At 35.6% G+C, this 17,871-nt stretch overlaps 1 protein-coding gene across 1 annotated transcript in view; it reads left to right on the forward strand.

The window, feature by feature from the left end:
* The window catches only part of LOC5568887 (netrin receptor unc-5), a 472,574-nt gene that overhangs the window by 235,692 nt on the left and 219,011 nt on the right, over positions 1–17,871 (forward strand). The window contains exons 5-6 of the mRNA XM_021845790.1: positions 10,447–10,649; positions 17,380–17,458. Coding sequence (XP_021701482.1) covers positions 10,447–10,649; positions 17,380–17,458 — 282 coding nt within the window. The remainder of the gene's footprint in view (positions 1–10,446; positions 10,650–17,379; positions 17,459–17,871) is intronic.

Consider the following 17,871-nt stretch of genomic DNA (forward strand, 5'->3'; position numbering starts at 1 on the left):
ATGAGCGTTCACTGACTGGCAGTCCACACCACGGAATGATTCAGTGAGTAGGAATCCTCTCAGTCAGTTCAATGCATTCGGCGAATGGATGCTAAGTGCATTAACTCGTGCCTCGCAGATATAAGTGTATTGGTATTCACTTTTTTTCGCGTTACTCCGATTGTCGCTTTTACACAATAGGTTTCGACGCTTTCATGCTACACTCCACCTAGGACGGTTCAGCTATCACTGAATGTTCGATAGCAGCAGATATTTTTGCTATTTTTCATCGGTGGCGTTCGGGTGAGTTCGTGAATTTTCCCATGCTTGCTGAGGGTCAGTTCCTATTAGCTATATTATTAAATGTTAGGATCGTTTTCAATTAAAGACTGTTGGTCTCAATAGTAAAGGTTACGAATAAAGGACATACAAAACACCGAACAGTAGAAGCATTAACCTAAGAATGCTAATGTCGCTGTTGTTCGTGTTTCCAACATCTAGTTTGCCACGCGCTAACAGCTTGAGTACCGGTCCTCAAAGTGTCAAATAAATTTTAAAATCTTCCACTACAACATGGCACCGAACAAACAATAAAAAGATACAGTTAAAGGTGAAAATAAACTAATTCAGTTTTGTGAGAACAGCGCCATTAGCGTTCTATTACTAATATTTCTATTCACCGAACAGACCAAAAGAGAGTGCTCCGATTGACGAAACTGGAAAGGAAAGGATGGTTTACTGCGTTACACTTACAATGTGTGTAAATTACTGCCGCCGTTGGCGCATGGTTATGAGGCCCACAATAGAACACATTTTTCTATGGAAAGCGTGCGGGTGGTCATCGGTTTTTCAGTTCTGTCGCCTAAACGGTAAAAGATACCACTTTGCCGTCTATGGACGAAAGTTAGAGTACGAATTGATGGAACAAAAAATATTTTTTTGAAATTTTTTCATGATATAGACGATAATTTTTTCGCTATTTTTCCGACAATTTTCTCCATGGTGGAAAATTTTCCGAGAAATGTTTTTCTTTTTATATTTTTAATAGATTGCTGAGAAAATTTCCTTACGATTTCACTAAAAACTTTTTGTTCTACGATGTATAATTCAGGAGATATGAATTTCCGCCTATTTTTTCCGGGAAAATAGGCCACTACATTTTTTTTGAATTTCACTTTTGGTCATGTATCCACGAGCTCTACCTCTGGTGAAAATTTCATGCAAATCGGAGAACCTCCGGCCCAAATTGTCCGATAATAAAAAAAAATCCCCAACAAATTACTTTATTGGATAATTTTCGTCAGCAAATTGATTTGCATAGCAAAGAGTTGTCAAGATAATCTCTGGATGTATAAGATTGAAAGATGGAATCCTTCCAATGCGCTCTTGGATTGAAGATGCTATCTTTCCACCATATGAAGATGATCTCTACGATCAGATGAGATTGTAATGCCTGCTTTCACTTCAAATATCATAAGAATCGATTGAGATTTGGAAAAATAATGGTTATTTGTTGTTTTTTGACGTAAACATTATAGTTTTTGATCAAACTTTCATTACATGGAAATAAATAAGGATAAAATCTTCTTTAATTTTTTTTATCTAAGAGTGTTTTTAAGCATCATAAGGATGCTTTGAGGTGTATTAGTTACTACATAATTGCTTGGAATAAGTTTTTGGCCCATAGTGTGGCAAAAGTTCAAATCAGCGGCCCAAAAGTTCGACCCATATAATCTAGCAGAGAAATTTACAAATTACCCCAAATTCACATATTATCTTCAAGTTTAGCGAAATTTGCCTGAACGTGCGAAAAAAGTCACCAACATTTTACATTTTCACCTAGTTTTGCGAAAAACGTTCTTTGGGCAACTTTTTGATGAAAAATTAGAGTGTATTTATCTGTGAACATAAGTTTATATAAAGTATGTCTGTCGTAAAAGTGTCGAGCCCCACCGATGGGGCAAAAGTTTAAGATAATCAGCGAAATTATAGCAAATATGTTGAAGGTTCACTGTATGGTATTTATTTTCAACTGCTATTGTTTTTATAAAATTTTTGATTATACCACTAAGGTCGAACTTTTGCTCTGCCTTACTATGATTGGATATAAATAAATCCATGAGTAAAATACCTTCCATCTCAAACAACTGTTATCGTACGAATTTGCTGACGACAGCTTTATTTGAATAAAAAAAAACTTCAATCCTTCAATATGATGGTAGCGAAACAGCTTAAGGATTTAAAGTTTCTAACAAAAAAGGTATTATTCATTCCTATGTACAAATTTTGGTTTCGAGATGTTAAGAGAAATGAATCGTTCGCTACAGAAATGCTGAGCAACAATAATCCATATTTTCAAACCAGCAAGCATTTTTTTCTTCAAAGGCTTGGGTAAGACATTTAAATCTTTATCTTGTTTTATAACTTTGCAAACATCTAGTTCAAATCGAATTGGAAAGGTAAATCCTGATAATAATCTGCTTATAAATCCTTGTATTCTATTCGAGATCTATAAGATTGGGTTGAATACGTCATTTTAGCAATAAAAAACGAAAACATAGATTTTTAAATAAATGTTTACTATTTTTCCATAAAAGTGACATTTGGTATATAAGAAAGTTGATCAGTCGGTTTTAGACGATTTTTAGGTTTTGATCTACCTCTGTATGAAAGTGCGCCACTATAATCGGTTCACAAATATTATCGAAACAAGCATTGTTAAGCTATCTAACTCCTTTACGACTTTTATCTCTCATGAGAAGGGGCCGTGGCCCCCCTCAAGTTTGATGGCTATTTACGCCCATGACTACAGTCATCCCACAGTTATGGGTAGCACACAGATATGGATCGAAGTTGGATTAAATGGAGAATATCTCATCAAATAGAGTAGGAATCACGCAGAACCAGTGAATCTAATTGTCATCAAAATAGACGAAAAATAAACAACAAAGCAAGCTCGCTCACAACCGTTTGTTGCAACTGTTGCGGATAAGGACACAATCCAAAGCAAAATTGTCATGACAATCACAGGGCGCAACATTGTTGCAACCTTTTCAACTCGCGATTAATCAGTTATTTTAAACACAAAAACAAATTTCTTTTATGGATGCTGTTCCATAGTGTGTCAATGTTTACCAACATGAAGAAAGTGCTCGAAATTGCAATGCGAAGCCCACAAAATCGCTGCGCACGTGGTGATCGATCTTTGTCATATTCTGTTCAAGTGATGATAAACTGATGTTGCGGAATTTTGCAACAGGAATAGGAGATGGCAATGTATTTGTTGCCGCGTGTTGGGTGACAATTGATTCACTGCGCAGAACCCATTTTACCTACGCGAACCATAAATCTATACAGCATTGCAATCAACAATAACATGCTTAAACACATTTGTTCCATTCGTAGGAAATAAAATGTCATACATATGCCTAGAAGCGTTGATTCATATTTGTGGGGCATTAAAACGATTAAAACCCATACCACAGTTATGAATCTACCTATGATAAGACGATTCCTAAAGAAACGCCAAAACGTATGCTTTCACTAGCACACCATTCGTTTGCCTCGCAGATAATTTGCTGTTATAGTGTTCTGATCTATGATAGTCGATTTGATCCATGATACGGACCCATTTTTGACTGTAGTTGCTAGGAGTAGAAGCGAACGCTTTGCTTTTTTTGTTCGAAATTGAACTCGAATTTCGTGAAATTCCGTTTTATTCCGTTTGTTTTCAATTTTCCGTGGAAATATTTTAACAATTTGGCGAAACGAAACGAAATAGCAAAATACAAATTTCGCCTGTGCGAGTTCCGTGGAATTCCGCGGAATTTCGTTTCGAAGCGTATTTGACGGAATCATTCGGTATTTCGCATACCCTTACAGCAAACAAAAACTATAATAATGAAAACAATGTGGCAAGCTTCAAGAATACGTTATAAATAGCCACTGTATGGCCATGGATTAGTTTGTTGACTCCCGTACTAGCCATGGGATGCACCGAAAAGGGCGGTCAAAGTCACCCCCTAGGCCCAATGTCACCCCGTACGGCGGTACATCCATAAATTTCACCATTGCCGTAGAGGGGGAGGGGCTAGCAGGTGGCGCCCTCCCTTCCTTCCCAGAATCATTCACGCCCCCTCATAATCATGATTTGGTTTTCAGAAATGTTCCACGTCACGTCACAATTTTAAGCTACAAGTCGCCAAAGTTGTTGAAGGCACTGGTTTCATTGATGCTCACATGAAATCTAAAGTATGATGATTTATCAAACTTTTTGTGATCTTATCCACCAAGCAGATGAAGGAGGACCTAAACATTAAATTTAGAAGTATTTTAGTTGAAAATGCACGATTAAATTTAGATAAAATCATTTTTTTTTCAATATGCTTGCAATCTTCTTACAAAATTCTTTGTTTCTCTACAATACTTTTGTGAACCATAAAAAATATAACTTTTAAACAACAAAATTATCAGGAAATTTGTAGATAAGAATTGTTATACACAAGAAGTTTGAATTCTAGAGAGAACCCTAGTAAACAAAACAATCTGTGGAGACACATTTAGCGACATGATTGGGAATTCATAAAAAAATTGTAAAGATCTTCCTTAAAATATTCCTTTGGAAATAGTTGAATCAATTCTGTCAAAAATCCTTATTTTTCAATTGAATTTATATGCAATTCCAAAACAGAGCTCCAAGAGGCTTTCTGGCAGAAATCTAGGAGCTTCATACAGCCATTCCTTGAAAACCCGATCTAGCGGATCGCCGAATTCCGTGAAAATTTGCTATTTTGTTCCTTATCTGGAAAAAGAATACATGTGTTTTTGAACTTTTTGATTAGGGTGACCATTCCCGAAATATAGTGACCAGAAAAATCGCAATTTTACAATTTTTTATTTTAAATTATAACTTTTGAACCGCTTGACCGATTTTCAATTTTCTTGGACGAAATGAAAGCTAAAGATATTGACATAATAGCAAATTTTAACGGAATTCGGTGATCCACTAGATTTTTAATGGAATTACTGTATAAAAGACAATTTTAGAAGAAGATTCTAGTGGAGCTTCTTGAGAAATATGTTTTTTTTTTATAGTAAGAGAAGTTTCAATTAACCTGCAGGCATTCACTTCTAGAAAAAAGATTCTAAATCATAAATTATCTTTAGTTGTTCCGTTATCCATATTTTGTTCCTACCTGCTTCTACATTTTCTTGTATTAACCTTCCTTTAAGTTACGCTTTATTAAACAACTTCACGTCAAATGTCTTCACGTCAAATGTCTGCAGTTCTACTACAATAGTTTAAAATAGTCCTTCCAAAAAAGTTTGATTGGAATTTCTGCAAGTAAGAAACAATGAGTTCTTCATCATTTAGCTCGCCATAGTATCACGAAACTTTGGAGATCATGGAAAACTTTTCCTAATATGTTTGATACAAATACCTCCAGTAGAAATTCCATCCGTTTTAACATGAAGCATTGTCCATTTTAAAAGACGAATAACAAAAATAACAAGACATTTTGTTGTAAAACCTACGAAAAACCACCTTAGCTTTTCTGTGAGGTTCATCGTCAGGATCTTCGCCAAAAAGTTTCAGAAAATCAAAGATGAATTCTTGATTTTTCCAAATAAAATTTAGATTTTTTTTTCCAAACACAACTAAAGCTGAAATTATAAGAATATTAGTAGTTCTTCCAAAACTCTATAAATCTGATATAAATTGGATGTTGATATGGAGTGGTTCATAGAGCAGTTAGTGACGAAATACATAACAAATATTGATGTATTCCTGAAGTACCAAATATGAAAATGCATAGATACTTAGAAATTATTAATGGAAGAATCCCTGAATTATCACAAAAAATGGAGTACTTTTGAGCACTTCAAAGAATACTTGATTAAATTTCTGGATGATGTTTTTTTTTCGAAAAATTCAAGAATAAATTAAAAAATCCTTCAGTAAATCAGGTAAGCAATTTATTTTAAAAGTCCCCAGGTGAATCACTAATGCTGTTTAAAGTAATAAAAAATATCTGGAAAATACATGGACAGGAGTTTGATGATTTTTTCGGAAGAATCCAAACATAAGGAAGAAACGGAAACAATAGTATAATTCTCAAAAAGAACGGAAACAATAATATAATTCTCCGAAGAAATTCCTGAACAAATCGCTCAGGAAATTTTTCAGTATTGCCGCGAAAGAGTTGATGAAAGAATAGTTGAACGTGCTCCGCTAAAAACTTTATTGGAATGTGTGATTTTTTAAATTTTCCTAAATAGGCATTTGTAGACAAATTTTAAAAAGTTATTTTTGAGAGAGAATTTTAAAGGAATGTGGGGATCAAATATCATATTGGTTTTAAGATAAATTAAAACACTTGGAAAATTCTCCGTGAAAAAACGCAGATAGTTTATGTGGCAAACTTCTCTGAAAAATTTCTAAAAACATTTTCCAATTGAATCTTGTTTCATTGTCTATGAAAATATGTTTCAATATAAGGAGGAAATCTTAGAGTAGCTTGGAAGAATCATTTTTTTTGCAGGAAGTCCTGGATAATTTTTGCTGTGAATTTTTAAAGCAATCCTTGATGATTTTTTGAGAGATTTTCAGAAAGATTTGTTGATGGAATTTTAAGAGTAACTTTAGGAAGAATATCAATGGCTAAGTTGGAAAAACTGTTGGTGCACTCTATAAACAAAAATGTGGAAAGACTACTTGCTTAATGATCTTGAAAACGATCTTGTTACAAGTTACAGACTTCTGTAAGTCGCAGACGAAATAGGCCTATCTGTCAAGATAAGCAACACATTTTAGAGTTTAAAGATATTTGCTCACCTTAGTGATTTTAGTATTTTATTTTTTTTGCAAAAAGTGAAGTGTTAAAGTTCATTTGTAGATTTCCAAAAGAAAACCGTTAAAAATTCCTCTAAATTTTTTTTTTGGGAGATTTATTGATCCAAGGGAAATTCTTAGATTCATGGTGTTAATTTTTCAAGAATCTTAGATGTCAAAAAGTTTTTAAGGATATAAATTTTGTTTCTTTTTGTTGTTAAAATATGTTGAATAAAAAATATGTTGGAATTGATTAGAAATAAAATGTACATTGAAAATCACGTTGGTCAATATAAGCAACCACAATCAATTTTGGGCACGTTTTAACACACATTTTCATACACATTTTGCTTCAAAAACAGTATAAAATCCACAGGGGTCAAAATTGCTGCTAAGACCAAAATCGTTGCTACTAACAATTTCAAGATAATTTTTTTAAGATATGTCTAGGGCGGTTCCATTTGAATTCGAATGTCGGTTTACTTTTGTATTTTTTGATTTGGCTGAAATTTGGCATATGCTTTCTTTATACCCAAAAATGCCTATTTGCATCATCGGTTCGCCATTTTTACCCTAGCGTTACTTTTGAAAAGGGCCTAAGAAAAAAAGCCTTAACAATTTTCAAAAAATTAAAACTCAGAAACTATTTGTCCGATCAGTTTGGTGTCTTCTGCAATGTTTTAGGTTATTGTTGGGACTATCTGGAAAAAAACTATACACTGTAAAAAAAATGTTGTAATTTTTTATATATCGAAAATAAAGCCTAAAAATCCATTTTCTCAAAAATCGTATTTTTATTTTTTTTTTAATTTTATATGTTAAAGTAGACAAAAAATGAAGTCTTTGCACAGTGGGTCAAGATGGAGAAATCATGGACAAAAAAGTTATGATTTTTTGAAAAAAGGTGAATTTTTGAAAATGGTCATAATAAACTTTTTAAATAGTTTTAAACTCGATTTTATGTAAGTACGCAAAATTTACAACAAAAAAGGTATACGGAAAAAGCAGGCTAACTTTTACCGTTTTAAAGATACAGCGATTTTAATACAAAATTATGATATAATTTTCAATTTTCGGTCATTATAATATAACTTAGAAACGGTTTGTCCGATCAGTTTGGTGTCTTCCGCAAAGTTTTAGGTTATTGTTGGGACTATCTGGAAAAAAAATATACACTGTAAAAAAACATGTTGTAATTTTTTATATATCGAAAATAAAGCTTAAAAGTCAATTTTCTCAAAAATGGTATTTTTGATTTTTTTTTTATTTTTTTATATGTTAAAGTAGACAAAAAATGAAGTCTTTTGCACAGTAGGTCAAGATGGAGAAATCATGGACAAAAAAGTTATTTTCAGCAAATAAATTTTATTTACCAAGTTTCGTTTGGATTTGTCCTCTAATTTTGTCGAGATTCACACAGCCACACTGCAATTCTCTGAAGAACAGCCTATTTCGAAAAAAGGGTGAATTTGTTATGAAGAGGAGAGCTACATATAATATGTACAAAATTGGGATGTATTTAAATCTCCTTTTGGACTCTGCTACTCACTCAGTTTTTTTAGATGCAGATCTTCCAGCATCAAGATATTTTTTAAGATTTTGTTCCATAAACGATGGCAATATAAGATCACGCTGATATTATCGCTGCAAGTGGTGTTCTTTGGAACCTGCAAAAACCAATATGATAGACAATCGTTCCGCTGTGCCATAGAAACGCTATTACTGGATTATTGGACAGAGAAAGCTTTTAGTTAATTACTGTGGAAGTGCTCATAAGAACATTAAGCTGAGAAGCAGGCTCTCTCCCAGTGAGGACGTTAATGCCAAGAAGAAGAAGAAGAAGAAGAACAATCGTTTTTAGGTGAAATTCGAGTATGAACTATTGAGGTTGCTCTCGAAAACCTGGCTACGTCCATGAAGGTAGATGAAGGGAGCCGATATGACTGGAATCAGCCCTCTTCCCATACCGCAAGTACCACAACGCTCTAGTAAACGATGCAATGATATATTTGCTGAACGTGGCTGGACTAATCGGTGCGATCATTGTTCACCGATAGGAGTGAGTGCGCTCGGCTTGCCGAAAGGCTGATTGATTACAATTATTACTTTTCCGGTCGATTCCTCTGAACAACCTGTATTTCACACCTGAGGTCCAGTTTTGCGGAACGCTGATAGTATTGGCAACTCTGAAAACAATGTTTCAAGCTCAAACGGACCGCCTGAATCAGGTTCGGACGAAAGACTACAGCATATCAAAGTATCTGGCAGCAACTAGGACTTGGAATCGAACGCCCATTTTTACAGTGGTCTACAAAGCAGCACATTAGCATTCGACGCTCGTGTTCCAGTCGCCGCTGTTCAAGAAATTATGAGCACGTTTTTTCGTCGCAAAGCAAAACTCCCTTCGCCAGGCTAGACAAATTGATGGAAACAAGACGACTGGCGGCTAGCAAAGCGTATCGATGTGATGTATCGTCGGAGTTCGTGCGATCATAAATCATAAGGATGACACTACCAGTCAGTGTTTCGTGGATTTGGGTCACGCTTTGCAGCGAGAGATGGATTTTCGTGAGTTTTTTCTTGCTGTGAATTCTATTGATGCATTACAAATTTCTGTAGATTCACTAGTAGTCTTACTCTCAAAAGCGCGGGAAAAGACTTGAGTGGATAGAAATGGACTCGCTCTTTGAAACTAGTCAACCAAATTACAATCTTTTTGAGGTGATTTCAAGGGAAGGGGTAGTAAGGGAATAGTAAGGCTACACATCTTTTTCTTCTTTCTGGCGTTACGGGGAGACAGAGCCTGCTTCTAAGCTTAGTGTTGTTATGAGCACTTCCACAGTTATTAACTGATAGCTTTCTTTACCAAAGTTGCCATTTTCGCATTCGTACATCGTGTGGCAGGTACGATGATAATCTATGCCCAAGGAAAACTAGTAAATTTCCATTCCGAAAAAATTCTGGACCGACCGGGAATCGAACCCAGACACCTCCACAGCATGGATTTGATTTGTAGCCGCAGACCTGGCCCAGTGTAGTCTTGCCTCACACAAAGGGCTTTACTTCCGTTAGTACCTTGATGTTCCAAACACGTTAATACTGTAATGTACAAAAACTTATATTACATATGACGTAAATTTCAAAATTAGCAAAATACTAACCAAATGTAAAAAATTAAATGACGTAAATTTAATGGTATTCTCACTTATAAACACGTCATTCTTGTGAAATTGCGTCCGTTACTGAATTCATTTGTTATCAGAAAAATATTCAGTTAAATGTTATGGAAAATCACGTGAATTGTAACTTAAATTAACGCCAATTTACTAGCTGTGATATGTCGGGTACATATGCCGTAAATTGCAATGATTTTTTATAAGTAGATTGTTTCCAAAATCGATTTTTTATAAGAATTCAAGTCTTGTCCCAGATATTCGAGAGCTAATCTGCTTGTTACGTTGAAACACAAATTGAAAATTCATGTCAGCATCTAACGTAAAATAAGGAAATTATTACAAATTGAGTTTTCTACCAAAGCCAAGAATCATCACACCGTACAATATTTCCAATCTCTTCATCCAATTAAATAAATAAAATCCCGCTCACCATTTTCCATTTTCTATTCTCTTTTGCAGATCTGAAAAAGAACTTCGTGCTCCCTGCACCAAAACTGCGCGCCGAGGCCGGCACAAAGCTGGAAATTAAATGCACTGCCCCGAAGGGTTATCCGAAGCCTCAAATCACGTGGTTGAAAAACAATTTCACCCTCACCGGGTCCAGCCCGCTGCTCACGTTCAGCTCCGAGGGAAACATCCTGATAAGTGCCGTAAAACTACAGGTGCGGATCCGCGAACATGAACACCGAACGCGAACGAGCGAAAGCAGTTCGAAAATCCTTTTACCTCCTCCCATCCTCCCAAGCGCGGGGAATCACGGTTGTGTGCCGTAAACTCCGTTAAAACCTATTAATATTCAATATAACACGCGTTCAATCACCTATCCAAACCGAGTCCCGATGAGTCCGGACTGCCATTGGACAGTGGATGATTTTCCAACGTACCTATCTCTGATGTCCCGCTTAGACTGGTTCGGAATGTGAAAAAATCAGGAATCAATGCACTCCATCCTCTTTTAACGACCGTTCCTTATAAGCCAATTTTTTTACGACCGAAATTCAGATAACGATCGTTTTTTATAAATGATCAATATGCTAAAAAGTAATCAAAATAGAGCGTCATGATGTTCAGCAAAATTGTTCAGTAGATTAGACGCTTACGTGCGGTGGTCATTTATATACAGAATTCTGACACACATTTTGTTTTACAAATATTTCAGGATCCTGACCACTTAGAAATGTGGTAAAATCATACTCACTAGTGTGGTCTTGGGCAAAATATTGAATTGCAGGACTCGAACAATGATCACCCTTGACTAATGAATAAGTTTACCACAGGCGTCAGTGTCCAAAGATATTTGCAAAATAAAAGCTACATGCTCGTTTGTGTTTTGGTTTTCCAAACGCAATGTGTAACAAATGATACATACTTAAACTTTGCTCAAGATTCCACTTAAATAATGTGCAGAAGTTTGGTACATTGAGTTTCATCGATTTCGCTTGAGCAATGTTGCAAGCTACGCCAAAGTTTTTAACCCTTCATGAAAAACTGGATTTCAGTTGAAGACCATTCCTATGTTGCTAAGTATTCTATTTTTCTATTCCGCTCAAGTGTTATGATTTTGATCTTTTCTTTTCTCTTCTTATACAGTGTTGCGAGCCACATAAATATTTGTGCTTCGGTCGACTGTATAGCGTGAAACACCCCAAGTAACAATGAAAGCTGAACAGCAAGAGTATTTGCTGAATATTGGCTGATCAATGGTGCACAAGGCTGAACACCGTGACAGCTGAACAATAATTTGAAGAAAAGCTTATTAAACACTCTTATTCAGCAGTATACTCAAAGCTGAATATTGAGTTGAACAAACTATTTTTCATCAACAGTTTTAACTTTTGTTCAGCCAACCTGAATGATATTGATTAAAGGTTCTTCTTCTTCTTTCTGGCGTTACGTCCCAACTGGGACAGAGCCTGCTTCTCAGCTTAGTGTTCTTATGAGCACTTCCACAGTTATTAACTGAGAGCTTTCTGTGCCAATTGACCATTTTTGCATGTGTATATCATGTGGCAGGTACGAAGATACTCTATGCCCTGGGAAGTCGAGAAAATTTCCTTTACGAAAAGATCCTCGACCGGTGGGATTCGAACCCACGACCCTCAGCTTGGTCATGCTGAATAGCTGCGCGTTTACCGCTACGGCTATCTGGGCCCCTGATTAAAGGTTATTTAAAGCTTTAATCAAATCAACAGCCATTGTCGAAAAATTGTTCACCTGTATGTTGATAAAAATATACATACCGAAATATATACCTACATTGGGTCGAACACTAAATTAATTATTATAAAACTGTTTCATTGTACAACAAAATTTTCACATCGCGAAGCAGACATGCTGTAAACGCACACGGGCCTATCATTTGTCGAAAAAAATCCTGAATCCGGCATCGATGACCTTGTGTAACAACAAGATAGAACACTACACTTGATGACGCAGATTTCTTCGTAACATTTTTAATTAACTGTACGAAATCGAAATTATTACCAACTTGCGTTGACAACAATTGAATAGCAGAAATTAAAAATTACCGAGGATTCTATTTTGAAACAAAAATCACAACACACGTTGACAGCTAACTCAAGTGTTTTTGCTTAGCGCTGTTATCACTTCTTCAGCCTCAATGCAGCCTTTAAAATAGCCCTTATTCAGACAAGTCAATTTGTTAGTCCCTTGCTGTTGATGATGTTCACACAGTCTCATGTGGAGCAGATGTCAAGGTAAGTGGTTATAAATCAGCGAATCCCAGTTCAAATCTCAATGGTACATATTTACTAATCTTCATCTTTAAATTCCAGCACTTCTCTACACTATGTGTTTGAAATTGTTAGTTGCGTTGATAACACCCGAAACTATAAACCTGTAAATACTTTTTAATTTTTTTTGGTTAATTGTTGAATAATGGATGAATAAGCGATCGTTAAGCTTTCGAAGGTTGCCATCTGTTCTAAAAATAGAATTATGGTTATTGAAAGAGGCCTGAATAAGCGCATGCTAGACCTTTATTCAGCCTTCTATATAGCTTCAATTAAGCTTTAGGCTGAATAAAATCGCCAGAATTAGATGTTTAACAGCTGAACAACAGTGAATGCAGGTTATGAACAGCTTTTGTTCAAACAAAGGCTGAATTGAATTAGCTATAAAAGCGATTGAGCAGCTTCAAATTGTTACCTGGTACTTCCTTTAACTTTGGTGAACATTCGATATCGTTATCTTTAAAATTTGATGTAATCTGCAATATAATTTTAAGCATTTTAAGAGGTTTTTTCTCAAATGTTTCCGTCATCTAAAATGTAATTGATTAATTTTAAGTATCTCCTTCAGTAAAAGGTAAAGTATGGCATAATTTCTCACGTGTAACCTCTTATCTTATCTTATGTTAATGGTTGATAGCCTCCAGAAATACTTCAGAAATTATTCCATGTTTTTTGTTGGTATCTTTTCAATTTCATAATGACGTTTACGTTACTTGGATAGGTAGCATAATTGCTATAAAAAGCTGATCAAAATGAATAACAACTGAAAGTTTTCGCTCTCATCAGCACTCACTAAAATTGTTATCCGAACTATATTGAATACACGGTGCTCCCCTGACCGTTATTATCAGAAAAAAATCTCCATTAAATCTGTGCTCTCCAGTCGTTTTCTATAGTTGAGGTGCATGTCTGGGCTAAATTTTAAAAACATCGTAGGACCCGTTTTGAAGTTACGCCCTTTTGATTGTATTAGTCCTCAATTTCAAAGGAAATCTGAGATATTTGAAAGGATTTTTATTGGCCATGATTATAAGAAATATACCATCAAAATTAGGTTCAAATTTGGTGTTTTTAGTTATTTATAACTTCTAGGTGGAGTTTTGATTGAGAACGTCAACAAAATTTGGAGTTACGCCCTTTTGTAGGTGTAACCATTGACGACACTAATTTTAATATATAAATTAGGCATTAACAGTGATACCTCCATGGGTTGATGTTCCATGACTCGATATCGACTCATGGAACCATACCAAAAACAAAATTTCATGGTCACTATGATGGTCCCTAGAAACAGCTTTCCGAAGGATTGCTGTTCCATGACTCGATATTTCCATGAGTCGATGGTCCCTTCAATATCGACACATGGAGGTTTCACTGTAATACCTTCATGCACGTTCAAATGTTTTCAATGACACATTGATTTTACATGCCGCAAAAGTATGTCACAATTTACTGATTTTTCATAAGCTCAAATGATATAAGGCATTACGGAGCCAATTTCATCATGTAACCAAATTTGTTCTTATACAACAATCTTCTGGATAGTTAGGTGAAGCAAAGAAGGCACGATTCAGATTATGGAACATGCAATCCATGTTGTATATCGAAGCGCAAATAGATGTCAAGAATACTTTCGGATTTGAGTTTTCGGTTGTGGATATCAGAATCAAATTAATGATATGGGAAATAGCGATACAAAATGGAAGAAAATTATGCAATGTTTAGAACATCCGTTATTATTTCGTTTATTGGAATATCAAATCGTAGCACTTGCTTAATTTTCAATATTTGTCTTTGTCTCATATGAAAAGTTTGTTTAGCAAAGTATGATTTATTTTGGTTTGTCTTCACTGGTTATAGCAGCGGGTGAGTCCTTACTTCACAGGCACAGTTTGCGATAAAAAAAATTATGAAATTTACAGATAAATCATCAGTATGTAGAGGATTCAAAATCTGTTATAGTACATAGATTAGCAGGTTCAACATGGGCACATAACAATTTAAGGTTTTCTGGTAACAAAAATTGGTAGTTAAGTCTTTTTAAAGTTATACCCCTCTGAATCCCAGTACCCCGAATACCATGAACATGAAAACCAACCTCATGTTTTAGTTCCTAGAATGGCATTAATTCGAATACCAATATCACCAGGCAATGTCATTCCATGTAATTTTAAATTCGGGACAATATCATTGGGGGTGATGACTCTCGGGTTAATGACATTATAATAATTTCGGGGTTATGTGGTAGAATCTTTTCAAGAGAGATTTGATTTGAGTTTCAATTTTTAAGGAAGACATGTAAAATTGAGCTCTGCAAGTATAACGATTATAAAATCAAAGAATCCAAACAATACCGTATATTTATTACTTTTCTTGAACTTATTTCAAGTATTGAGGCTACTATTCACAAGTTGGCTTGAGAATGGGTTGATTGAATTATACAATTTTTTCACTATTGTATTTATCCAGGCTCTCTGTGAGATCGGAAAGACCGGGAAAGTCACAGGTAAAATTATAGATTGTAAAATTGAGCTCTGTGAGTACCACAAGTGATATTGTCCTAAATGTTGTAATGTATGCTACTAAACTCAGCAATAGGAGTTTAAGTTCTGGGGCAGTACAAAGTTAGCCAGAACAGCCAAGAGCAGCTGATTAGGTTATACAAATATTTTATGACAAATAATAACATTACAAAATTGGCTCCGTAATGCCTTATATCGCTTGAGTCTATGAAAAATCAGTCAATTTTGAAATACTTTGACGGCATGTAAGTGCATTGTGTGATTGAAAATATTTGAACAGGCTTAACGCTACCAGAATGCTTAATTAATTCATTTAAAATTAGTGATTTTAATTGTTACACTTCAAAAAAGGGCGTAGCTTCAAATTTCGTCGATCATCTCATTAAAAACTGCGCCCAGAGGTCGCAAATAACTAAAAACACCTACTTTGAACCAATTTTGGATGGTTTATTTGTTCTGATAATCACGGCCAATAAAAATCCGTTTAAATATCTCAGATTTCCTTTTAAATTGTGGACTAATACAATCAAAAGGGCGTAACTCCAAAACAGGCCCTACGATTTTTTTAAATTTTGCCCAGACATGCACCTTAACTATAGAAAACGACTGCTGAGCACAGATTTGATGGAGATTTTTTTTTCTGAAAATAACGGTCAGGGGAGCACCGTGGAATAGGTATTCACAAAAATCTCGTTGTCAACCAGTATAAGACAGCAAGCCTGTATAATAAAGAAAACCAAAATCAAATCACAGCCACATTTTCAATGATCGCACACTAAACTTGTCAATGTGATGCTCACCAGAATCATTTTAGATATTTTTTTCTGAAAAACACCAGAATGAGAGTTTGTACAATTGTATGAACAGTTTAAGCATACATCAGTGATTTCTTAATTAAACATGGATGTTTATAAGATGAAATAACATCACCAAATACATGAAAGCTGTAGTTTTTTTATGATTTCAGAAGATGAGTGTGGTCCACTTTGCAAAGAGATGCAAGATTAACTTTTGCATACATCAGTTTCATAAGAAAATAGAAGAAGGCGCAGTAAAATATTTACGACAAATGCTCACCCGAGCATGTATAAAAACCTTAAGAACAGCAAATTTTGATATGGAAGTTGTATTAATTCTCGTATGTATTAACTGAATATGATCAGTTTTTGTAGATCTAACGAATAGTTGTGGCTATTCATTAAATCTACAAACATCAAATTTTGCTTTTTTTTAAGAAATTCCAGGAACCAAACGTTGATATAACCTTCAGATCTTTTATCTTTTATGTCATTCAAGTAAATATCACGTATTCACGGTGCCCCGACAGACCGTTATTTTGAAAGAAAACTGTCCATAAAATCTGAGTACAGGGCTCAACTCCTAAGGTCATTCTGTACCTCTGGGCCACCAAGGCAAAAGTAAGGAAGCTTCCAAGTAAGAATTATGAAAAGGCCACACAGTTCTATTTATTTAAAGTAATTCATGCAGTGGATTCAAAATCTTCACACACCATTTGAAGGCTCAATAACACGGAGGAATCATACAGAATGATTATAACTCAACTTTTAATTTCACTGTGACCTTAAATGTATGAATCAAAACGGTAAATGAAAGAAAAGTACAAGATGAATTCTACGTGGCATAATACATTCTTAATCTTATTTCTTATCTTCCACATGTACGTAAAATCATTTGAACCAGTCTAAAAATCTAAATTTTCCCAAAAAGATCCTTTACTCCCCCTCCTTTTCCGAGGAACCTTTGACCGAAACAATAATAAAACTTTATTTTATTATTTCAATTTCACCCATTTCGTGCCCATCTCTACGCCATGGACAACAACATTGCGATGCTGCCCCGTTTCGGACGTCACGCGGTTTGGACTGTGGACCGATTTTATGGCATCCTAAAACAACAACTTTCCGGCCTGCAAATCTCTCCCATCGGGGAACGTCCTGCCGTACAAACCCGAACCCTTTCACTCGTTGACCACATCGGTGACTGAAAACGGCCGCGTGGACAAACTTCTGCTTTCGGAACGTCCTGGCTTCGTCGAACGGTCGGAACTGCTGGAATGGTGCCTTTTTTCGTGCTCGTCTTATGGGACCGCTCTTCAGGACATCGGAAACTACACATGTGTCGCGGAGAACATCGCCGGCAAACGGACATCGGAACCGATCGAACTAATCGTTTACGGTAAGCTAAAATCGATAACCAAAGAGGGAAAAAATCACTTTGACAGTTTGGGCTCAGGCAAGTCGTCGTCGTCGCTTTGGTTGATTGCGTGGTGTGGAAAAGGGGATAAAACGGCAAAGTTTTAAGTGCAGGATTTTATTGTGGGTACCACAAGCTCCAGCAGCGCCCGGGAGATGTTAAGTGGAAATGGAATTCCAATCGGTCCGGTACGGTTGGACGGTCACGGAGAACCGATGTTTTAGTGTTTTATGTGGATTTAGCATAATCAGTTGACCATGTGATTCAATTCCCATGCGTGTGATGGGATTATTGGGGAAAGCTTAGTGATTGGAATGGAAGAGTTTAGGATTCGTGAGGTTGGGTCATACTGGTACCTTTTTTCGCAGAAATTTAAGTCTACGCAAAGAATCATG

This window comes from Aedes aegypti, chromosome 2, assembly GCF_002204515.2.
Source record: "Aedes aegypti strain LVP_AGWG chromosome 2, AaegL5.0 Primary Assembly, whole genome shotgun sequence".
Classification (NCBI taxonomy): Eukaryota; Metazoa; Arthropoda; class Insecta; order Diptera; family Culicidae; genus Aedes; species Aedes aegypti.